This window comes from Copadichromis virginalis, linkage group LG4 (genome assembly GCF_057382275.1).
Source record: "Copadichromis virginalis isolate Kocher_CV1m ecotype Utaka linkage group LG4, C_Virginalis_male_GT1.1, whole genome shotgun sequence".
NCBI classification, from domain to species: domain Eukaryota; kingdom Metazoa; phylum Chordata; class Actinopteri; order Cichliformes; family Cichlidae; genus Copadichromis; species Copadichromis virginalis.
This window is the reverse complement of record NC_140621.1, coordinates 16609708-16633752: the sequence shown is the minus strand read 5'-3', so window position 1 is coordinate 16633752 and position 24045 is coordinate 16609708. Positions and strand designations below refer to the sequence as shown.

Here is a 24045-nt window from a genome sequence, read left to right as displayed (position 1 = left end):
TAATTATAAATCCGAAATCCATCCATCTTATTCTACTTATTCTGAACTGGGTCGTAGGAACGGCAGCCTAAGCAGAGAAGGCCAGACCTCCCTCTTCCCAGTGACCTCCAGGCTCATCCATTCATTCAGTCCCTATGAAGGGAACCAAATCGAGGACATCAATGTAGCCAGCCCAACAGGGTTACCGGAGACCATTCTGAAGTGTACTTTGACGGTGGGAGGTCTTTACCAGCAGGAGAAGCTGTAAAACTTGTGAAAATACAGTTAAAAGTCCAGAATTCACACCGTCTTTCACCTTCTCCAAAGCTGTGCTCTAGGCTGGATTGGAGTCATGTGGAACCTGAATTCTGCATATTTTGCAGGGGAATGAAGTGGCAGATCTCAGTAAATAATATAGAGGGAGTATTTTTGTAATGATCCAAAGTCTGCTCAAAATGGGTGAAATAGCCCTTTAAAGACATAATCTTGTGTTGCTCATCTACTAAGAGTAATATTTCAAAAAAGATGGTATTCAGAAAACTAACGGTTACTTTAATACACATCTTTATTCTTTAAGAATAAAATCAACACAATAGTTTTAATAATTCTTTCACTATATATTATTTTCAGTACATACACAGACAAAAATAGTTTTCAGCTTTTTTTCGGTGTATCATCAGATTGCTTATATGTTTGTATTCGTGCCACTCTGGGTTTTTGATCAAGTGACATGTTGCACGCTCTCATTCAGTTGGAGCGCTCAGCCTTTCTCTCCATCCTCTGTGTCTCGGTGCCTCTCTGCTTCAGCCACTCTCCGCTTCTCTTCACCTCTAGACTTTGCCTGGAGGGACCAAACAAAGGCTTGTTTGGTATAATGTAAAGGCATCGGGGATAAATGGGTGTATTTAAAGTTTTTAAAAAAAGGCCAATGGTTGAAGCTAGCTTGAGGTCAAAAGTTGGACATTGTGAGAAATAAGGCAATTTGCTTTGTTTCCTGGAGTAAACTAAAATCCAGCAGTTAACTCTTGCACATATATTCTGTGGATTAATGGAGACTGTTTAATGGTTTTAAAGAAAAGCTTGTAGCGGGGTCTTTTCTGCTTAAGGGCAAGAAAATTGCTGTCATAGTTATGTTTAAGTTTGAGTGTAGATGAAATAGGATTGAGCCAGAATTACTGTTTCTCACGCAAACCGTCTGCCTGTGATCTCTGATGCTGCACATATGTGCGCTTAATTTTCTCACAGTGCATTGCTTTATTCCTCAAATATCCAACTTGCTTTTTAGCTTGTGTGTAAGCAATAACCAAAAACTAACCTTTCTTTTTAAAAATCACAACAACGAGGACTGATCTGAGAAGTATTCAGTATAATGCTTTAATGTTCGCATTATGCTTTACCTTTTTAGCATAAATGCAAAAAACTCTGATTGCAGGAGAATGCACGGTCAGAGCATGCCACATGTGCTAATCTGAATTTTACTTTTTTTTTTTTTGTGTTAATCTAAAAGCTACTTAAAGCCATACGTTTAGCTTGCAGCGACAGCTTCCAGCTGTAAACACAAATCATGCATTAAAATTTGATTTCATGGCAAATGCAGCTTCACTCTGGGTCCACAGACATTAGTCCAGAAAGTCTTTTAAGTCTTGCAAGATGCAGCGTGCTTAAACCTTTAGCTGGAGTCAGAGGGGAGTACCTTGTTTTGTTACAGGGGTATGGAGGAGGAGGGGGGAAGAGGTTTAGGCTGGATTGTCAGAAAGGGAACAGTGAAGAAGGGCATCCAAGGAGAGGAAGATTAGGTAAAAGTCATCAGAGGAAATAGAGATTAGAGGGAAAAGGGTGGGAGACATCGCCATGGATTAAAAAAAAAAAAAAAAGAGGGAACAGGTTAAATGTTAAAATACATTTAATTGGGAGGAAAATTATTCTGCAACCATCCCTCCTAATTTCACTTTTGTTCATTAAAAAGGGAAAATACAGGAGAATGTAAGATGGAATAGAAAGGGACACTGGTGAAAATATTGAAAGGAATAGTAGCTCAATGTTTTTAAGAGCAGTGGAAGAGAAAGAGATTTATGACATGGTTAGAGGACTTAAGAACAAAACCAGTACAGACTGGAATGATATTGATATGGTAACGGTAAAGACAGTTATTGATGGTATCGTAAAACCATTAAAATATATATTCAACTTGTCGTTTCAAAAAGGAGTTTTTCCACAAAAAATGAAAGTTGCTAAAGTTATTCCCATTTACAAAACCGGTGAAAGACATCATTTTACAAACTATAGACCAGTGTCAATACTCTCCCAGTTCTCTAAGATACTGGAAAAACTCTTCATAAAAAGATTTGATAGTTTTGTGGAAAAATATGAATTAATGACAGATAGTCAGTATGGGTTCAGAAACAACAGATCAACAGCTTTGGCACTGATAGATCTAATGGAAAAGATAACGGAATGTATGGATAATAAGAGGTATGCGCTCGGAGTTTTCTTAGATCTAAAGAAGGCGTTTGATACTGTTAATCATGAAATTCTATTAAAAAAACTGGAAAAGTACGGGTTTAGGGGAGTGGTTTTGGAATGGTTAAAAAGCTATGTAGGGAATAGGCAACAATATGTACAAATAAATGAATATAAATCTAATTTGATGGATATAGCTTGTGGAGTACCTCAAGGTTCAGTACTGGGTCCAAAAATGTTTATTATGTACTTAAATGATATCTGCAGAGTATCGGAGATTTTAAAGTTTGTAATATTTGCAGATGACACAAATATACTGTGTTCAGGTGGGGAATTGCCACAGGTTTTGGAAATGATCACACAGGAATTAACGATATTAAAGAAGTGGTTTGATATAAATAAATTATCATTGAATCTCGATAAAACCAAATTTATGTTGTTTGGAAACCAAAAGAAAAACATCGAAGTAGAAATATGTGTTGACAATGTATATTTAGAAAGAGTAAATGAAATAAAATTTCTTGGGGTGATCATTGACCACAAGCTCTGTTGGAAGCCACACATTACTTATGTTCGGGGGAAATTGGCACGGGGCATTGCCGTCCTGGGAAAAGCAAAGCATATGTTGGATCAGAAAGCACTGCACATTTTATACTGTGCTTTACTACTGCCATATATGAGCTACTGTGTAGAGGTCTGGGGAAACACATACAAAAGTAACACACAAACAATAACTATAATACAGAAAAGGGCCATTAGATTAATAAATAATGTAGGGTACAGGGACCATACAAATGCACTCTTTGTCAAAATGCAAGCTATTAAATTCCAAGACTTGGTGAAGCTTAAAACAGCGCAAATAATGTATAAAGTAAGAAATAAATTGCTTCCCAAAGAAATCTGTAAATTGTTCATAGAAAGAGAAGGTGGGTATAACTTAAGAGGGAAATGGAATTTAAAAATACAAAGTGCTAGAACAACTTTAAGAACTATGTCAATCTCAATTGCAGGAGTTAAATTATGGAACAGTCTAACAGAAGAAATAAAAGACAGTCAAAACATAAAACAGTTTAAAGTAAAATATAAAAACCTAATTTTAAATAAGTATAAGAATGAAGAAAACGGGGTTAACCCAGGACGGTAATGTTGCTGGTAATGGTGTTGCGGTTCTTTTTTGTTTTTTTGTTTTTTTGTTTTGGTTTGTTGTTTTTCCATAACTTGTGTATCTGCAAATATACACATTCTGTATTTTTCATATGAAAGAAACTATACTGTGGTGGGGCTTGCTAATTTCTTGTTTTTGATTTATGTATGTTATGTTTTGTTTTACTTCATATGTTTCATATGTTGTTTGTTTAATTTAAGACAAAAAAAAAAATTTAATGAATGAGAGGTAAAACTTGAGGGGGTAGGGACAAATAAGTAAATACTTCAGCCTACTCCTTTTCAAACAAATAATGGAATGATATTTTGTAATGATTGTGAAGGCACATGTTTGAAATGTTTGAAATAAAAATGAACTGAACTGAACTGAACTGTAGCTATTCCCAGTTTCTGGCTACAGTGTGTTGCAGCATCATGTTTATGTTTCATTCATAGATTTAATCTGATCTGCAGTAATTAATGTGCAACATTATCATTTTTAAATTACAAACAGCTGACTAATACTGGGCATTTCCTGGATCATGAATCATGAATATTTCCAAATATTTGTTACCCTGCGTGTAAAGGAGGCAGAAAAATGGAACAGCGTTTGTCAAGCAGGTCTTACCGTCCAGATATGTGCGAGCCACAAATTTAAGAAGCTCATCGAGAAGGATGACTGGGATGGAAAGCTTCAGCACGATCATCCACTGCTCCACGTTCAAGTGAGTGAGCTTGAAGATCATCTGTGAATCAGCAGTGGCATGTTAAAACTACTGAACGCCACTAAGCTGGAGCTTATTTATCTGTCAAACCTGAAATACATGTGTTTCTTCTTCAGTGCTGTAGTTTCTCTCAGTTATATGTGCAACTAGCATTTAAGGAATGAAACTGGGAGAGAGGAAATGTGTGTGTAGAGATATAAATGGAGATGTGTGCTGTGTTGCATGAGGCCAGACTCACGGGCAGGGGGTCGATGTAGATGATCATGAAGTGAAGGGACATGGAGAGGCTCATGGCAGCCACCAACCAGACGTTGCTCCAGGGGGGCATGCGCACCAGAGACTGGTTCTCAGACAAGCTGGTGTAGAGGGAGCAGGGACGTGGGGGAGGATAGGAGGAAGGCAGAGCGGATGGGGTACGTTAATGCAGACTGAAAATGTAAAAGGGCATGAAAAAGTGTATGTGTGGAGGCGACTGCATAGTAATGTGTTTGCAAAGTGCTTCATTGTCTCCTTATTATAACTATGGGAGCTACGACACAGCTTTCATGTTTGGAAAAGGTCAAAATGAATGAAGCCTTTATTTGTCACTTGCAGTTGCCTGCAGCGAAATTGGACCTTTTCCAAAATGAAAACGTCAGCTTCTATTTTTCCTTTTTAAAGTGGACCTCATTTGAATTTTACCTCTGTTCGTGACAGTTTAGTCAGTGCTCAATCCTTTAAGAGTAGCTGATGGAAATATTTTTATATACACTAAAAATGGAAAAGAGTTGACTGAAGATTTAATTTGACCTCACTGTCTTTTTTTAAATATTTGTTACAGTTACATGTTTCAGATCATCAAACAAATTTTAATATTATACAAAGATAACCTGAATAAATACTGCAGGACTCCCTTTCCCGCAGTTCTTTAGATGTTGTTCTGGGTCATTATTTCACTCTTGCAGTAATTTTAGTAGGCTGGTCACTCCGGAAAAGGTTCATAATAAATTTTCTTTATTTGTAGATAATGGCACTCACTACTACTCAGCTACCATAAATTATCGTAACTTATTCGGATAGCCACACTGTTTTTATCATTTGGATCAATTTGCACATAATCTGTGCACCACCACAGTGGGTTTAAGCCCAAACAAACAATCCTGACATTTAAAATGATGGTAGTTTGTCAGTTTAATTTTGAGCATCTGTAAATAGGAGATTATATATAATTCAAGAAGAAGAAGAAACTTTTAAGCGCCTTTATTTCCAAGGGGGTTGCCACAGCAGATAACTTATAGCTTATTTGATCAGTCAGATTTTTACGTTGGATACCCTCTGAGGGATTTGTATCTTCTCCTGGGATTGAACCGGGGATCTTTTGCTTGTTGGATGAATGAATAATTAATGCCACATTTTTGTGCTTGAATTAAAACTGAACATCTTCACTTCAATAACATCCAAACTATTTGGTTTGGAATCCACTGTTATGGTTACAAAGGCAAAACTACAAAATGTCCAAACATTTAATGAACTGGTGGCACATTTGACTACATCATAGTTTTCAGGTGGATCCGATGCACCCACAATGCCTTTTGGGTTCACAGTGTAGTCAAACCTGTTCAGAGCGTTGCACATCTCAATGGTGACCAGTACAGACAGAGCCATGGTCATTGGTGGAGCAGACTCAAATACCTCACAGTGGACACCATCAAAGTCTTCGTTGTCCTCACTGCACTGCATGAAGTGAGACTGATGGAGAGAAACAAACATAAATTGCCTTTTTTTAAATTTATTTCAGCAGCGCTTTTGAAAGAGGCTGAGATGGTTCTTTATGTTTGAAAAGTTTGAAATTTTACACAAGGAGTCCCAGGAGTATTTTAGAAGAAAAGTTCTCAAATAAGATGATTTGATACTAACCAGCTGGTGGAAGGTGACCATTGGACCATCATCACTGTACAAGAACCACCAGGCAGCTGCTGCCACTGTTGCAGCTCCAACATAGCCTGGAAGAAGTATTACAAAACATATGCCCATGAAAACTATGAGTCTACATTTAAAGTCTTGAAGATGATTGGTGTGTTATGCCATGTTGCGATAAATCCTTGAAAAACTCTACTGAAGGAAGCTGCTGGTCGTGTCTGCAGTATCAGTATGTACCTCCAATGGCCAGATATCTAAAGAAGAGCCAGCCAGAGATGAGGGGCTCTTTGGGGGAGCGGGGGGGTTTGCCCATGATGTCCAGGTCAGGCGGGTTGAAGCCCAGTGCGGTGGCAGGCAGACCGTCAGTCACGAGGTTGACCCAAAGAAGCTGGACGGGGATCAGAGCCTCAGGAAGACCGAGTGCAGCAGTCAGGAAGATACTGAAGAGGTGAAAAAAACAGAAGTCAAGCCTAGTTTTAAGTTCTTTCTTATGCAGGACAAGAACTCACGTTGAACTTAAGTGTCAGTTAAGTGAAGCGTAATGCGCTCACCAGACGACCTCGCCCACATTCGAGGAGATGAGGTAGCGGATGAACTGCTTCATGTTGTTGTAAATGGCTCTGCCCTCCTCAACAGCAGACACAATGGAAGAGAAGTTGTCGTCAGCCAGGACCATCTCAGAGGCAGACTTGGCAACGGCAGTGCCAGAGCCCATGGCGATGCCAATCTCCGCCTTCTTCAAGGCGGGGGCATCGTTCACTCCATCACCAGTCTGGGTGATGGGTCGAGGTGAAATGGGAGGAACAGCATATTTAACCTGTCACATCAAGCACAATAAACTCATCAAAGGTTCATTTCTTTTCTCCTCACCATGGCTGTAATCTCATCAAAGCCTTGTAGGAACTCCACAATCTTAGACTTGTGTGCTGGTTCAACTCTGGCGAAGCAGCAAGCCTTTCGAACGGCCTTCTTCTGGTCATATGGAGCGAGGTCATCAAACTCACGGCCGGTGAAGGCCTTGCCTGTGACATCCTCATCCTCAGTGAAGATGCCAATGCGGCGGCAGATGGCCACAGCCGTACCTTTGTTGTCACCTGGAGTGGTCGGGTTGGGGGACAGAAAAGGTCAATCTTTGCTCGATTTCTTTTAAAATTAGACTGCTGATCTGCATCTGATATGTATACTGACCAGTGATCATGATGACACGGATACCGGCGGCCCTGCACAACTCAATGGAGCTCATGACTTCTTTCCGAGGAGGGTCAAGCATACCAACGCAGCCAACAAAGGTCAGGTCCGTCTGGGGATAAGAAAGAAAGGTTTGAGCTATGTCTGAGCTACAGCTGAGCAAGAAATGAAATGCTCAAGTCTTCCATTAGGGACTACAGTGACTTCATGTTTTTGTTTTCACTCTCCAACCTCGTAGTCTGCAAACTTTGTTGAGTCCTCCAAGTTCATCTCCTCCTTCCTCAGAGGTGTGTCACATGTGGCCAGGGCCAAACAGCGGAGGGTGTCGCGTCCGGTGCCCCATTCCTTGATGACTGACATGATGTGGTCTTTCACCGGGCCAGTCAGCGGTACACGGTTAGTACCCACACGAACATAAGTGCAGCGGTCAATAACTCCCTCTGGAGCACCCTGAAGACAGGAAATGCAATCATTCGTTTGTGATTCTTAAACATCAAATTGTCTCTTTTGGAGCTTTTTCAGAACAACTTTTTCAAGTATTATTTTCATCTTTGGCTGATGTTCCACGCTCACTTTGACAAACATCTTGTTTCCCACAGGTGCTTTGGCCGACTTAGCAGGACAGCAGTAGACTGACATAGACTTTCTGTCTCTGGAGAACTCCAGGGTGAACTCCTTTCTCATCAGATGCTTGATAACCTGTCAGAAAGTGAAGGGAGGAAGGTGAACTGGAGAAACCTCAAACCAGGCCCTGCATATTACACATAAACATTTTAAATATTGCACCTGCCATACAGTTGTTGCTTTTTTTCTTTTTTTTTGGCTATCTGGGAGCTTTTATGTATCAGAATATAATAAAAAGTTAACTGGTCCCAATCCTAAAATGATTTAAGCTCAAAGTCAGATGAAAAACGACACAGCGCTTAGTGTCATTATCTGTGTCACTTTTACGTAGTGTCATTATAATAAAACCCAAGCCAAAAATAACTGTGGGTACTCTTTCATCCTTTTTGAGGTCTGGACTTCGAATAGATAACTGTAACACCTTGATTCTGTTCTCTTTAAGTCTTTCTCTTGTTGATTTGCTGCAGTGCTTGAGGTCATTGTCCCGTTGCACATCCCAGTCAATCTTTAGCTGTGACATTTGACTTTAGAATACTTTGGTACACAGAAAGTTCATGGTCAACTCAGTGACTACGAGGTGCCCAGGTGCTATGCCTGCAAAATGAGCCAAAATCATAACTCCTCCACCATGGTGCTGACAGTTGGTTTGAGGTCTTTGAGCTGATATGCTGTGTTTAGTTTTCAGCAGATGTGATGCTGTGCATTACAGCCAGACTTCTCCACAGTGGTCTCATATGTTCAGAGGACATTGTTCCAGAAGTCCAAATCCACTATTCTCAAGATCATGTGTTTCGATGTGTTTCCTACTTGAAAATTTGTAAAGACACGCCTCAATGCTCCAAAACTGCCAAAACTGCTGCTTTTAAAGAGGTGCTCACATTTCCTGATGATCAGTTAATCAGGTGCATTTGATTAGCAGCACCTGGCTGTCCCTGACCATCTTGATTCCCATGGAAGCAGTAAGGGTATGCTTAGTTATTCACATACTGCTTCTGCATTTTGGCTGAATTTTTATTATCCTGCTAAGGCCCAGACATCATCATACTTTAAGTTGATATGGGAAACTTGTTAGCTCATTTATGTGTTCATATTTCATGCTGCAACATGGCAAACCAATATATTTAATTTCAATATTGACTCACTTTTTTTTTACTTTTAAAGCAAATGTCATGTAGGTTAGTAGGCTGACTGTATAAAGAGTAACTTGCTACATACTGTATCAGATATTTGACAGACTTACGGAACAGCAAGCGTTTGCCCTCTCCACCTTGGACAGGCTGCGCACTTCAGTGTTGAACACATTCATCTTCTCCACCAAACAGCACAGGGCCGTCTCAGTGGCCTCACCCACCTTCTCATAAATGCCCTTGGACTGCATCAACGAGACAAGGGGTTCATTAAAAATTGCTAAGTGCATTTTAATAAGGCTGTTCAGCGGAAGCATAAACTCCTCCTCCACAGACCTCGTTGTAGTCCAGAGAAGAATCATTGCACAGTGCACAAATAGTTGCCAGCTCAACCAATCCGTCATACTGTCCGCACTTCACAAACGCACCATTCTTTGTTCTGGTCAAAAGAGACACAACTCGTTAGTTTTGTTTGGTTTTTAGGCCGTTTATGGCAGTCGCGTGCTGATTCTGTCTCTTACACGTCTCCCTCTGGGGTGTACTTTGAGCCCGAAATGTCAAACTGACAGAGGGAAACGCTGTCGCCTTCAACTTTATCGATGACGAACATCTGCGTGGAAACATGGCAAAAAACGACATTTTATCAGATCTCCTTTTATTTGAATGCAAACGTGCGAAGGCTTATTTGTGTGTACCCACCTTGGTCACACACATCTGGTTGGTGGTGAGGGTGCCGGTCTTATCGGAGCAGATGACCGAGGTGCAGCCCAGGGTCTCCACAGAAGGCAGGCTTCTGACGATAGCGTTCTTCTTGGCCATACGACGTGTTCCCAGCGCGAGGCAAGTGGTGATGACAGCAGGCAGGCCTGTGACGAGAAGTGGGAGAGCTTAATCAGAGAAGCCCTGAACAAATTGAGCTGCTTTAAAACAAGAACGAGTTGAATGCTGGACAAAACTTGATTGAACTTTAGAGATGAGGACAAATGTTGGATTAAAAAACAGCTGGACTTCAGGGATTCTGCCACTTGGCAGGGTGACAACAGTGGGGGTCCCTGCACAGCCCTTAACACATCAGCTGGACTGCATCCAGAATACTGTGCTCTCCAATGCTACTCCTAAGGGAAGGGCTGGTATGAGTTATTCAGCACTCCGGCACATGGAGGGTGATCTGTGTTCACATTCTTGGCAAAAACAATGGTGTGGTCAAGGTCTGGAGATTGTCCAGTTTAGTGACATTATCGCAGCATCTATGTGTGCATATTATGTTGTTCTTTTGGCATCATCAGGTTGTGCTCTCCAGTTAACTTTGGCACAATTTACAGCTGACTGATGGGGAGAATGTCCCCATCATCAAAATGAGAATGTTCTTGCCTCACAAAGAAGATGGTATATGAAAGTTCAAATGTTTTACTAAGAGCTGAATTCAAGGAGGTTTTGTCTACACAAACTTTAATCTCACATTTTTATTTGCAGTTTAATAAAACTAGTGTGCAAATCAGAGATGTACTGGTCATCAGCTGCTTTCTGAGGAATACACCTGTTTCTGTCAGTTCTAATCTGGTCCTTAACTTTGAAAACTCAGCTTAAGAGGCTCATGGAGAGTCTCCAAAGCCTTCTGCACTGTCTGCTGGATAGGGAGTGGCAAGAACCGGCAATAGCCAAGGCAGCTTTATTTGGAAGGTTGTTAGTGTCTGATTCAGGGTCCTATTTCCAACCATTAAGATTGAACAACGCACTGGACTTTAAAGGGTTGGTAATTTGGAAATTTCCATACAATAAAAACTGAACTGAAATGAGCAAACTTGCTCTGAAAACTAATACATACTGATACATACATACGTTACGACGTCTTAATAAGAAGAACATGAATGAAGGTGTCTTATTTATTCCTTTTCACATGCAAAAAAGATTACTTAACAAAAACACTTTTGAACAGACTGGAAGCAGCATCGCAGATGAGCTACAGGACGTGAATGTTTCATGTGGTTGAGCAATCAAATAGAAGTTAATCCCGGGGGCTTACCTTCAGGAATAGCAGCCACAGCCAAAGCCACAGCAATCTTGAAATAATAGATAGCGCCGCGGATCCAGGAGCCTCCATGGACGGGGTCATTGAAATGACCGATGTTGATTATCCACACGGCCACACAAATCAGGGAGATGACCTGCAGGACAAGCAGCAATAGGGGGACGTGTATGACATTAGTTGTAATTTTCAGTCTCAAGCCAGCAATATTAAAATGTTTAAGACATGACATGAAATTAACTGTTGCAGACACTGCCCGTCTCACCCACCTTTGAGAGCTGCTCTCCAAACTCGTCCAGTTTCTGCTGCAGAGGGGTCTTCTCCTGCTCGGTGGCAGCCATCTGGTCGCGAATCTTGCCGATCTCGGTAGAGACACCAGTCGCAACAGCAATGCCAATGGCTTTACCGGCAGCAATGTTGGTGCCCTGAACAGAGATTCGAAAGAGAGTGACATGACTACTGGAAAGATGGATGGAAAATCTGGACCTGAAATACACAACTATGAGGCTGCCAGTGAACTCAGAAGTGATGACTGAAGGGTTAAACATAATGAGTGTGGTAACATTTTGTTTTGACACTACTCATCCTCATCATGAGGTCAAATATTTATTCTTTATTATAATTTGGTTTATTAATAACTTCAAAAGTGCAAATGATTTTTTTAACAACCTAAAATGAATTTTGTGTAGTGTTAATTACAAAGGGTACTTATCTTAACACAATCAGTTGGTGAATATATAAACAATACCATATAATTGCTAATGCTAATGCTAATGCAGAAATGCCTTAAACCTAGGGGGACTACTATGAGAAAACGGTGCTGCTGCTCACTTGATTGGTGACCTTTGTTAACATTTTCTTGATGAGTTAATGGTCTCAATCTGCGGGTTGCTTGTTCAGTATAATGTAGCAAAGAAAAGTACGGTCCCATTCATAATAAAATAGACAACTACGCAGGCTATGTTCTTTGTTCCCCACTCAATAACCCTTTGTTATTCTGCATTTAGTTTACCAGATATTCAGCAGAGTGTCCAGCTTTTCTGGTAACTAAATTTACTTTTACTTTTATTTTTATTTTTGCGGGGGTTTTTTTTCAGTTTGTAAAACTAGCATCCAAATAATTCTGAAAATGATTACCATATCCATGTTGCTAAACAAGCTAGCAGTACACCAGGGGTGGGCAATTCCAGGCCTCAAGGTCCGGTGTCCTGCAGGTTTTAGATCTCACCTTGAGTCAACACACCTGAATCACATGATTAGTTCGTTACCAGGCCTCTGGAGAACTTCAGGACATGTTGAGGAGCTAATTTAGCCATTTAAATCAGCTGTGTTGGTTCAAGGACACGTCTAAAACCTGCAGGGACACCGGCCCTCGAGGCCTGGAGTTGCCCACCCCTGCAGTACACTGTAGCAATGTGTATTTATTGGTTCTACAGTCTCTTATAGATGAGAGTACATCCAATATCGGTAGATAGATATCTATAGAAGCTTCATGACAGCAATTAACAAACCTGCACATGTTTTTTGATTGATGTTCTACATATAATTTTTGATACAACCACTGGCTATGAAGGAAAAATATGTATTTCCCCAGTGATTGCTAGGATTATGGTTGCGAGCAGATTGCAGTGATTACTTGTAGTTTGCATGGAAGACACCAACTTGTCTGCAAACACTTGCTAACTAGCTGAACGGTAGTGAAACTTGAGAAACTGCAATGCAAATCGGACTATCTGCATTCAAAGTAACTGTTGTACCTCAGTGCTGCAGCCAACATTTTTTGAAAAGGCGCAACTTTTACACTGAAAGCAAATGGTCTCCACTTCTAATTTGTGTTACACTTTTCAGTTTCACTGCCGCTCAGAGTAAAGTCAGTGCAAACTATGAGCCTCTGTAGAAATCTGCTAGTGACCAAGAAGGGAAGGAAGTTACAAGGAAGTTTTGTATGGAGTATTCTCTGACCAGTTTTCACCAATGGGTTTTTGTGACTTTTCTATACTTTTTCCCCATCAAAAAATCAAAATACATTGCACAATACCTTTCAAAGTAACAAAATGCAAACAATATGTTTTGATGTAGCAAATATTACGCAAATTAACCTCCTAGGACCTGGCGTCCGCATATGTGGACATCACATTTTGGGTTATTTAGACTAAAATACTTAATTTTGTTCTACATGGGCCTGATATCCACTTACGAGGACATTATACTGCTACTGTTCTATCAAAATTTGAAATGATATCCTCATATGTAGCTCTTATTATTCTTAAAAACAAAAATAAGGTAAAAAAAAAAAAAGGGATAATTCTTTGTTATTACATTCGTCAGGCCCCAATATGCCCAAATATCAAAGAGAAATTAAAAATGCATGTCGTGGAAGAGTTTGGGTCTTAGGAGGTTAAAATTAATATATACAAATTAATATTGCATTTAAAAAAATTGCCACAAAGTTAAATAAACACTCAGTTGTGCTGGAAATTTGAATTTTCTGACAATTATTTCAGGGTTCGGGCTTTAAAGGATTAACAATCAATTTCAAGGCAACTGGCCTCAACCTACACATTTTCCTTAGCGGCCAGGAGTTGCTCAGTTTCTAGAGTGGACTCAAGTGACTATGTCCATTTTTTATATATAGCCAGCATGCTACCAGACTGATATTAGCTTGGTATTTTCTACAATGGCTGTATTTGAACAATTGTTAAATATAGTCTCTGGTAAAGTGTGTTAGCTAAAGTATAGCAGTGTATCAGTTTCTGTCACTTATAGTCATGAACCATGTTAGTGAATAAAGGATCTAATGCTACTGTAGTGATGTAATAAAATAACATCTTTACAAAAAGAAAATCTAAAGAAAATGTTTATCTTCCATTTATGATAGAGCAATAGACAGTGATTGGAAATTACCTTAAGTTTGGGACAGTTTTTGATGCAGACTCAGTATCAAGACCCCTGCAGGTGTTGAATTAACTGAATCAGCAATTAATTTAATTACGTAGGTTCTTTTTTTTATTCTGAAATGTCAGAACTGGCTCACTAAGTAAGAGTTAATTGCTTAATACTTTTAAGCAGCACAGATCACGAAGTCAGCATGACGGTGATAATGAAGTGCCACCTGTGCTGACATCCAAAATGACGTCCAAAATTTCTCATCATTACACCTATGGTTTTCCCAACAATGACATGCAAAATGTCTGCTGTAATGGTTATTTTCATGGAATAATGAGGTCGAATTGGAAGTTAAATCAGTCAGCAGGTGGGTTTTGAGACGCCCGATGGAAATATAAAGGTCAAGGAGAGGAGAAAGCAGGAAAAAGACTCACAGAGAACAACATGTTCTTCTTGTCCTGGTTGACGGCTCGGGGGTCTGGAACTGGATCTGTGTGCTTGATCACGCTGACAGACTCACCTGCAGAGATGAGCGGTCAGGGAAGGCGACGGAAATTAGAAAAATTAATTAATTCATTTATTTATTCTTTGTCTGCGACAAAACACATACCAGTAAGAATGGACTGGTCCACACGCAGGGTTGTAGATTTGATGGAGATGATCCTGATATCAGCTGGCACTTTGTCACCAACTAGTGTTCACGTAACAAACACATACACAAAAGCAGGCCCTTCATTAACATTTGTTTCTTTAGTGATTTATTGGTTTGGCAGTATTACAGTGCAAAGACAATCTGACTGCAGTGTTACAGCTGGCTGGAGGAGGTGGGGAGGAAGGGGGGCTGGTTTTAGCACTCTGGATGGATAGTGTTGTTGTTGAAAACCGATACCGCAGTAAGAGTCAGAGGGAGAGGGAGACCTTGGGGAGATCATGAAATGAAAAGAACAGGTGTACAGCAAACAGAGGGGAGAGACAGAGGAGTGAGTGCTTATACTCAAGCTTATTCCTTCACTCACCCCCCAACTCCTTTTTCTCTGTCACTGCCTTATAAGGGGCCATGTTGATTTTGAAGGACAGTCTTGTATTCACACACTTGCAAAGTTGAGAAGTTCAGATTTCAAACACTTGAGTTTAAATGACACATTACAGACAAGGTTTTGGAATTCGACTAGAACAAGCTTATGTGTAGACTGCTTTGGGGAGTTAATCTCATCTTAATTCTGATCACATTTATGGATTTTCAGTGGCTAGATGGGCTTTGAATAAATGCAGCAGATAAAGCTTACCAGAGACCTCCACTACATCACCAGGAACGATCTCCCTGGCCTTGATTCTCTGCACGCTCTTCCTGTCTGCCCTATAAACTTTCCCCATTTCAGGCTCGTACTCCTTCAGGGCCTCGATGGCGCTCTCTGCATTGCGCTCCTGTTTCAAACGTGCACACAGAGCAAACACATAATCATTCCGGCTCCTTGATGTTCGAGTCCTTTGCATGATAGTTGTCACATGTGACATGTTAAAGGTCAGTTTTTAGATAGATAAAAAGGCTTTAATCAAAAGATCATTATTTTAAAAAGATGCTCAGTACATTTTTTTAAATGACCTGAATAGAAATGTATTTAAATATAATATATTTTGATAGGATAACAAAAAAAAGCTTAACAAAGTCTTCAGGCAAAGTGTCCTTGGCAAGTTGCCCCAATGCATGAATGAAACAGGGTAAGTGTTTGGGTGTGCGTTAGATAATGTGTCCAGAATGGGAAATTGTGGAGTTATTTAGTCAAAGAAGAGCTTGGTGTGCATGTGTCCACATCACCTTGTTGGTACAAAAATACTATTTTATGCCATTGAAACTGCGTTATCATATTTTTTACAGATAAAACTTAAGAAACGGGACCGTATGATGTGTGATGTGTCGGGCTGCTAGTAACAAAGTGACAGTTAAAAATTGGTTCACCTCTTGAGGTAGGTGCATAACAAAATAAAAAAAAATCATCCCTGAAAATGGTCACGTACAAGGACAGGACTGAAAATTATTGTAAAAGCAAAATAAATTTCAAAGAAAAAAATTAAAAGACCTTCGAAAGCACAGAGAACTGTTGCTTTAAAACATTTTAAGAAAGTCTGGCATCTTAGAAGCAAAATATAAATGAGAGGTAGCTCTAAAGTTGGGTAAAAATAAGTGAATGAATTAAAAAAATATCCTGTATTTTCTGTATGTGTTTGATTTTATGTACATTCCTAAAGCAAAAGTTGTCTTTGTTGCCTTTGTTGTAGTCCCACATTTTCAGCCCTGGTTTTCCTGTTTCCTGTGCCTGTTATTAAAAGAAACTCACACAGGCGTCAGTGAATTCAAATCCCAAAACCTTTTGGTATGAGGTTACAGTGCTAACTACTGCACCACTGAGCCATAATAAATATTAATGAATGTCACTATATGTTGTAATGTTTGAGGGCAGAATGCACAGATTTTGTTTTATTCTAGGACAACATACTAATAAAAACAAGCGCTTTTAGCCTTTTTTTCATAGTTTTTTTGAGCACCCAAAGTTGCTGTGGCAGATAATCATCAGGCACTGGCATTAGTAATGAGGGATAAGGTTGCTGATACCAGTGACTGATTGATGGTTGAAGGCATTGTTGTCCATTATCATGAGGTTTTCCTGATGTTTGTATTTTATTAAAGTCCATCAGCTTAAATAATCAAATTTAAAGAGAGGTTGTGCAACCATAATTTTGCAGGACTTGTGCTGCAGCAGGTTGAAGTCCTTAAATTCAACATGACGAACAAGAAACGACTGTGAGCTATTCGAAGTCGTTTCTTGTTCGTCATGTTGAATTATTTCCCAGTAAAAGCAGACGGCGCAGAGAAGTCAGACAGCCTGATGTCAGGCTGTGGTTTCTTCCAAGGTTGCCCCCGACTGCCTCAAAGTGTAAAGCCCAACTTATGCCAGCTGCCCTCCCTCTCTCCATTCTCCTCCTCATCCCCCATGTGTGAATCCTTGTGCATAGTTTCCAAATGACTGCCGCAGGGTTGATATGAACCTCTCAACCACACACGCACAAAACGCAAGCCTGCGTAACGTGATCGTCCCTCTGTATTTTTACTGAGGATTGCAAAGTGTGGATTGTAACGCAGCAGTTTGGCCCTTCGAAGCAGGAACGGGACCCGGTCCGTGGCCTCCCTCCACGCGCCCTGTTGGCTTAACCTTTCACCTTTTCACCTCCTGTTTACGTCATGCCTCTCTTTCTGGCTTTGCTTGATCTTTGAGATCTAAGGAGTGTGTGTGCTCTCTGTAAAGGACACAAGGCCTGAGCAGGCCGCCGATGTGCGTGATTTATCGGGCGTGACTGTTTCTAAGTATAAGAGTCTATTTAGGTGTGTGTATGTGGGCAAAAGACAGTATTCAGGAGCAGGTATGTGGCCTTGGGATTGCAGTTGTTTCTGAATATGTGTGTGTGTGTGTGTGTGTGTGTGTGTGTGTGTGTGTGTGTGTGTGTGTATTTATGCGCGCTCACTGACCTGCCACACTCCAACAACAGCATTTGCGATGAGGATGAGGAGGATGACAAAGGGCTCGACAAAAGCAGTCACAGTTTCTTCTCCTTCCTCAAACCAAGCCAGCACCTGAGACAGTCACACACAGACAGAGTCCAAAGTTGAAGGAGTTGTTGTTTAAAATTAGATGATGAGACACTGAAGTTGTCAAAATGAAACCCTTAAAATTCTAATTATGATGAAACTTTATTTCTAAAAAAACAAAAAATCCCTAAAATTTCCTTGAGGAACAGTTGACTAGCAGATCTTACGCTCAAAATCCAGGGATCACAATGGCAGAATAGTAAACTCTCATAATTGACCCTTAAATTACAACAAATATTTAGCATTTGTACTTAATAAATTAGTTAATTGAATCTATTTTTTTTCTTTCTCAATCACTGTTCAAACATAAATTTTAAAGGAGTGTACAGGAAAGAAGTATCTCCCTTTTTTGCAAAATACATGGGACAATTAACCTACTTCATTATATGGCCCACGCCACAACAAATACAGTGTACTTACAATGTAAGATGGGGAAGTGAATTAATTCCAAAAAACAGTATAATTTCTCCCCACAACGTAGGTACTACTAAAAATTACTTATACATGACTTAAAGTTACTATCACCATAATAATTTGCAATAACCTGACTTTTTAACCCCCATTTTTAGTGTGCCTCTCATTTTTAGGTCAGTATAATTATACTGCAATTTCTAAGAAAATATTTAATTACAAGGGAATTACATGCTTAATCATTGGCCACATTATAATGTGTTACCAAAAATATACAATATCTGTAAAAAACAAACAAACTCTAAGACAGTTTTCTTTTTCTTTTACAGAGGTGCCCGTTCATCACGCCGACACTTTCCTCTCGAGTTAAAATGATACATTGTTACTATCGCTAAGCCCGTGATACAGAAGTGTCTTTACGTTTGTTGTGCACCTGTCGCTCAGGGTGAGAGTATTATCTTTTACTGCTGAGTAGCATAAACATAAACATATATTTGTCACGGCTCGGAGCTATTTCTGCACCACCGTAGGATCAAATGACATTATTCTTTGTCACTGTTGCGCCGTACGCTATCCTATGTGTGAAGTTCTCCACATGTGACTCTTCTAAACCTATATTCGCGCACGTGTGCGCCCCTGTGAGCGGGAGCTACACGTTACTGATGCTGGTGTGTTTCGGAAAGGCCTCGTGTTGACACTGACACAGATTAGTTGCAGGCCACCGGAGCACGGACCCAAGCGGAGAGAAAAGAGTAAAGCCCTCCCATCCTTCCTTTGTAGCATTTAGCATTTAGCTCAGCATCACAGTCTTCCTTGTTTTCCATTCGCCTGCTTTTCAGCTCACATGTTTTCTCACCCCCCCCCCCCCCCTTTTTTTTTTTTTTAAAGTAGGCTTGATTGCTTGCTCTCTCCAGTCTGTCTTCACTGTGCTTCTCTTCAAAGACACAATCGATCTCCAGACTGAGCGTCAGGGCCTGTCAACACCTTGCAGTGGTCAAGCATTCCTGTGTGTATGAATAGGATGACCATGTATTTGCAGTATTTAGTGTTCTCTCTTTTAGAAACCATATATGACTCTGAATCTATTGCGCTCATTTGTCATTGTAACAGACAATGCCATTGTGCAATCCAATCCCCAGCCCCCCGCCCTCGTCTCTGTCTCTCACTCTCTCCTGCTGCAAGCAATCCCTCGTTCCTTCCATCCCTGACCTTTGTCTAAGGATATAGTTTCTCGTCCTGGCTTGAGACTTTCTTAAAATAAAGGTCCTGCCATGCACATGCACTGCCACTCTCTTTTCGTCTTTCTCTTGTTCTCTCGCTATTTCACACGCAGCATGTCAGGCCTTCTAAGGCTATAGTGACAGCTGTAGAGGGAGCCCTGAGGGGAGCAATCGAAGATTAAAACAATGTGAAGAACCTAGTCGCCTTCATAAAGCTGCACTGGCGAGAGCAACAAGGAGGGGAGAGGGATTCTTCGTGTCAGTGAGAATGGCACTAAAGGTAATCTAATAACGTGATGATACGAATGATGTTTTGTCAGCTGAAGTGTGTGTGTGTGTTTGGTAAAGAGTCAAAAGACATGCAGCCCCAGATCCCAGACAAGCCCCCAATTATGTAAGAACGACGTTCATAAACAGTAACATAAAATTAAGACCTGAAAGGCAACAAAACAGGGGTGTTTGACTTCAGTTGCCACATATTCTTAAGTTTAAATTAGAGGTGGAGTCATCCACATGAGCATGGTTAGCTCTAGCTGCAAAAAAATGTTAACATCTTGACATAACTCTGGGATATATTCAGCACTGGTAAACGAGAGAAAATGTACCCTAAGGATTGCTATACTGCTACACTCTGTTTCTCACAGTGTAAAGGAAATACGCCCACAAATCTGGCAGAGTTCAAGAATGTTTCAGGCCTTCTCAGGTGTGAGCACCAAACGGACACTCTTGGACTTTTAGTGTTCGGCTTCTGGGAACTGCAGAGCGTTGTAACACAACTCAACACTGACTACTGCTGCTGTAGGACAACGAATGCTAACTAGACTTTCTAACTGCTCAACCTCAGCTTAATGCTAAATAAACCATCAAACACGTGATCTGCCAGATATCTAAAACTTGAATTCCTGGGAGAAAATTTTCATATTTTGAGGCAAATTGGAAAATTATGCAAAAGAGTGAAAAGAAAACTAATTAAACACATGGTGTCTGAAGTATAGGAAGAGATTAGAGAATCTACTACATGTGGTGTCCATCACTGAAATTACAAACACAACTTTTACAAGTACTGCTGAGAATATATCCTGTTCATTAATTCATTGTGTTAGCTAGTCTTCCTCTGCTTTGTCCATTTCCTTTTGAATGGATCTGGTGTTAGTAAATGTAAGACAGGGATGGAAGGGGCACCTCTGCACAAATAGAAAAATACATCTTTTCACTACAAGATAATAAAGAATGATTTTTGAACTTGTGCAAGCTCCTTGCATTGAACACTTCATGAATATTACATAAGTAGGTGCTTTGCATTGGATAAATGGATGGTCGCACAGGGGGTTGCATCATGAAACTCACAAAAGAGATGCAGGCTGCCAGTAGAAGGATTCTGACCAACAGGTCCTCGAACTGCTCCACCACCAACTCCCAGATACTTTTGCCTGATAAACACATTCAAATAAATAGACATAGCCCATCTATTAAATCAAATTCAATGTTGATACAGTGTTAAGAATTCCTGTTATTATACATGTAAGTCTGATAAACACACCGGATTAAATGGAAAAGGCAGTGACTGTGATTTAGGTGAAAACACATATTTGATTAATGATGGCTGACTCTTTGTTTTAATATCCTCCCACCACTTTGGGCTGCTCCAAACCCAGCAGCAAAGACTGTTGCTGCTTTAGTTTGAGTTCATTGCACAACAGATGTGGATACAATCCATTAGTTTCTGTGGTGTATATACATCATTGCTAGACTGGAGTCAGTAACAAGTGATAAACACACACACACAAGGGAGCAGTCATGACAGGAAGTGAAAGGAACAGCTGGGATGTTAAAGGAAGCATGCAGGTGTGTAATGTTTCGGGTTGGCTCACCTTCCTCTGCTGGCAGCTCTGTTGGTGATGAGAGACAGAGAACATTAGTAAAGCACAACACTTACTACATTCGTTCTGATATTTGCAGAGTGAAACATGCAGCCAGGTCAATCGATTTGACCATAAAACCATCAAGTACAAAATACACAGTATAAAGGAAGCATTACATTGCACAATTTACACTTTCTTCACCAAACTGAGGCCCTGCTCCAACAAACAATAACACTTTACTCCAAAATGCATTCTCAAAAAACATGATTCCTCTTCATTTTACTGAATGTAGGACTTTTTCCCCCCAGTGAATTAAATGTGAAGCAGAGGTAGGAATATTCATGATTTTCCAGTTCCTGTTATTTGAACCCTTAAGCCAAGCAGTAATGTGGGTACAGTTACATTCATGCCTATGCTTTCCCTGCTGTGATAAGCAAGAAAAAAAGGCCTCTGATGCTTTCTTTATAAAGCTCAATGAGACTGTAAAAACTCAGCGAACTCCATCTGCTGAGACAAAAGTAAATATCTTGACTTTGAGTCAAAAAGGGACTTTCGTGCGCTCAGTTTCAAAATACAAACAAATTACCCTCAATCTAAACTAAAACCAGTAGCAGTTGTCAGGAACTTGACACCCTGAGGCACCTGCTCCACAAACATAACTCCTGCTTTGTGTCAGTCGGATAGTTTCCCTTAATTAGACCAGCATCACAAAGTCACACACAGCTTTGAAACCGACACTGCCACTACTTGTCCTCCTTCACCTTCCCCTCCCATTTCCCTCAGTGTCTCTACTCCTGCCATTTTATCTTGTTAACCTCCAAGGTACTCCGTATGTATGCCGCCTCTCATTCAAGCTAAATCTGATGCATGTGCTCCTGGACCTTCCCATCATGTCATTCACCATCATTTTCTACTGCTCTTTATTTCCACTCTGTATCAAAGGCTTCATCTAAGTGCTCCATCCATCCATCCATCCATCAAGCCACCCATCCATCTTTTTGTTTCCCTCACCGTTGTAGCCATACTTTTCCAGGCTCTTCTTAACCTGCTCAGGTGACAGCCCGGTGTCCTCAGTGACGCCAAAGTAGGCCAGAACGTCTTCCGACTCTTTGGTGTGTGCGTTCTCCATCCTCACTTAAACGGAGAGGCTTCGAGACAAAAGGGATAGAAAAAAAATGGAGAGAAATTACAGCTGGCCAAACACTGAAACGTAAAACAAATGATGCGGAATTCTACCCACCACTTTCTTGAAGAGTGGGATTAGGATTAAAAACTGGCAACCCCCTGTGCGTTCACACTTTCTCTCTCTTTGCCCCCTCTCTCTCTCTCTCTCTCTCTCTGGGCTGTTGCTCTCCTCTAGGAGCCCTGGACCGACAGAAAGTGCAACCCTGCAAACTGTCCTCAAAAGTTTTATAGCGATGAAAAAGTTGCCCCATTGGTGCTTGTCCACCATGCACCCCCCTCTCATTGGATGAGAACGTCACAAATAGGTGGGCATGGATGGCCCCCGTGGTAAAGAATAGGCAGGGGGGGAGGGGGGGAGGTGGAGGGGGTAGAGGACAGCAACTGCAGAGGGGTCCCAGCATGCTGGAAATAAGATGTGCATAAGAGAACATGCATGGTTAGCATGGAGAGGTAACATAAAGACTGTCTGAATGGACACTGGTGGGCACGTGTATGTCCACATGTCTGTAGACACAGGTGGACACTTGTTCACTCAGTGAATGAACAAAGAAACGTAAAAGACACTGAGAGATGTCGACTGTTCAGCAGTGGAAACATATTTTGAGTACCTGATTTTTAAGCAGTTCCCAACTTTCAGATTTGGACTGCTTGGAGGCCCCTTGACTTGTTTCATTTGTGTTGAAAATTTTCATCTTCTTAAACTTCTCAGCTGAGAAATTATTAAGTGGAGGAGATGAGACTGAAAACTAAAACTGAATGGTCATGCATCCCACCCTTCAAATAAAGCTCACAGTGTGATCCAGGCATGTGTACGTCTTCTACCATCACGAGATCACCTAAAGCAAACTGATGCAAAGCGGTAAAATATCCAGTGGTTTGATGAATCAGAATCTTAGGTTGCTGATGGATATTTCAGAGTTCATGTTCTGTGTTAATACAGAGGCGCACCTGTTGATACATTTAATTAATTATTTAATCAATTGTGGCTTTTCAATATGCCTGCTCTGCACTATTTTAAATATAGGTTTCTACAGTTTGGTAATCAATATATTTTTATTGTCATTTTACACAGCCAACATTTTTTTTTAACTGGGCTAGATAATAAAGTTAAACCCATGTGTTTATGGAGAGTGTCACCTTTTCTTTTACTTTTACCTCTGTAAGGTAATCTAGGTGTGATTGAAGTGAAAACCTTCAACTTTAATTCAAGGGTTTTAACAAAATACGACATTTACTTAGGAGTTATGGCCACTTTGGTACACAGTACACAGTTTACTATTATCAGAGGCTCAAAGGAAACTGCTGCTGTACTGCTGTTACATGTAACATTTTAATGAATTAAAATGTTTTACATGAAATGAATTGATATTTTATTAACTGTGTATATATTTAACTATTATTTCCATTTGTAATTAACTGATGATATATTTAATTAATTATTTAATCAGATGTTTATTTCATTTCGCTGTTGTAATAATATGAATTTTAAAAATGTGGGACTAATGAAGGTTATCTTGTCTTGTCTTGAGCAGTTATGACAACTCAAGTGGAGCAATTTGAAGAAACACTCCTTGAATGCAGTGAAGATTAATTCTTTTTTAATAAAACAAATGTACTTGTGGACTGACTCAGAAAGCAGAGGAATGACTTTTATAGTTTTATGATGA

The 24045-nt window shown here is 40.3% G+C and overlaps 1 protein-coding gene across 2 annotated transcripts; it reads right to left on the bottom strand.

The window, feature by feature from the left end:
• Positions 1 to 525: 525 nt before the first annotated feature.
• On the bottom strand, positions 526 to 22586 carry atp2a1 (ATPase sarcoplasmic/endoplasmic reticulum Ca2+ transporting 1). 2 transcript variants are annotated; one of them, XM_085453832.1, is made up of 26 exons: positions 22434 to 22586; positions 22205 to 22341; positions 21203 to 21220; positions 20679 to 20761; positions 17581 to 17685; positions 15344 to 15482; positions 14668 to 14748; positions 14492 to 14577; positions 11441 to 11596; positions 11169 to 11310; positions 9845 to 10011; positions 9667 to 9755; positions 9482 to 9584; positions 9259 to 9390; positions 7968 to 8093; positions 7626 to 7844; positions 7395 to 7506; positions 7077 to 7300; positions 6758 to 6978; positions 6444 to 6646; positions 6204 to 6289; positions 5902 to 6035; positions 4546 to 4663; positions 4211 to 4328; positions 1673 to 1720; positions 526 to 820 (listed from the first exon to the last, which is right to left on the bottom strand). In XM_085453832.1, exons 2-25 carry the CDS (start codon positions 22320 to 22322, stop codon positions 1716 to 1718), a joined length of 2985 nt encoding a protein of 994 aa, XP_085309958.1. In that variant the 5' UTR covers positions 22323 to 22341; positions 22434 to 22586; the 3' UTR covers positions 526 to 820; positions 1673 to 1715. The 2 variants fall into 2 exon arrangements, with proteins under 2 accessions (XP_085309958.1, XP_085309957.1); XM_085453831.1 differs by lacking the exon at positions 1673 to 1720.
• Positions 22587 to 24045: the final 1459 nt, after the last annotated feature.

Coding starts and splice junctions, on each gene's coding strand:
- atp2a1 (XM_085453831.1), bottom strand. CDS start 22,322: ATGGAGAACGCACACACCAAAGAGTCGGAAGACGTTCTGGCCTACTTT. Junction 17,686..20,678: donor TGGCAGCCTGCATCTCTTTT/GTGAGTTTCATG, acceptor TGACTGTCTCAG/GTGCTGGCTTGGTTTGAGGA. Junction 6,036..6,203: donor TGGTCACCTTCCACCAGCTG/GTTAGTATCAAA, acceptor TCTCTCCATCAG/TCTCACTTCATGCAGTGCAG.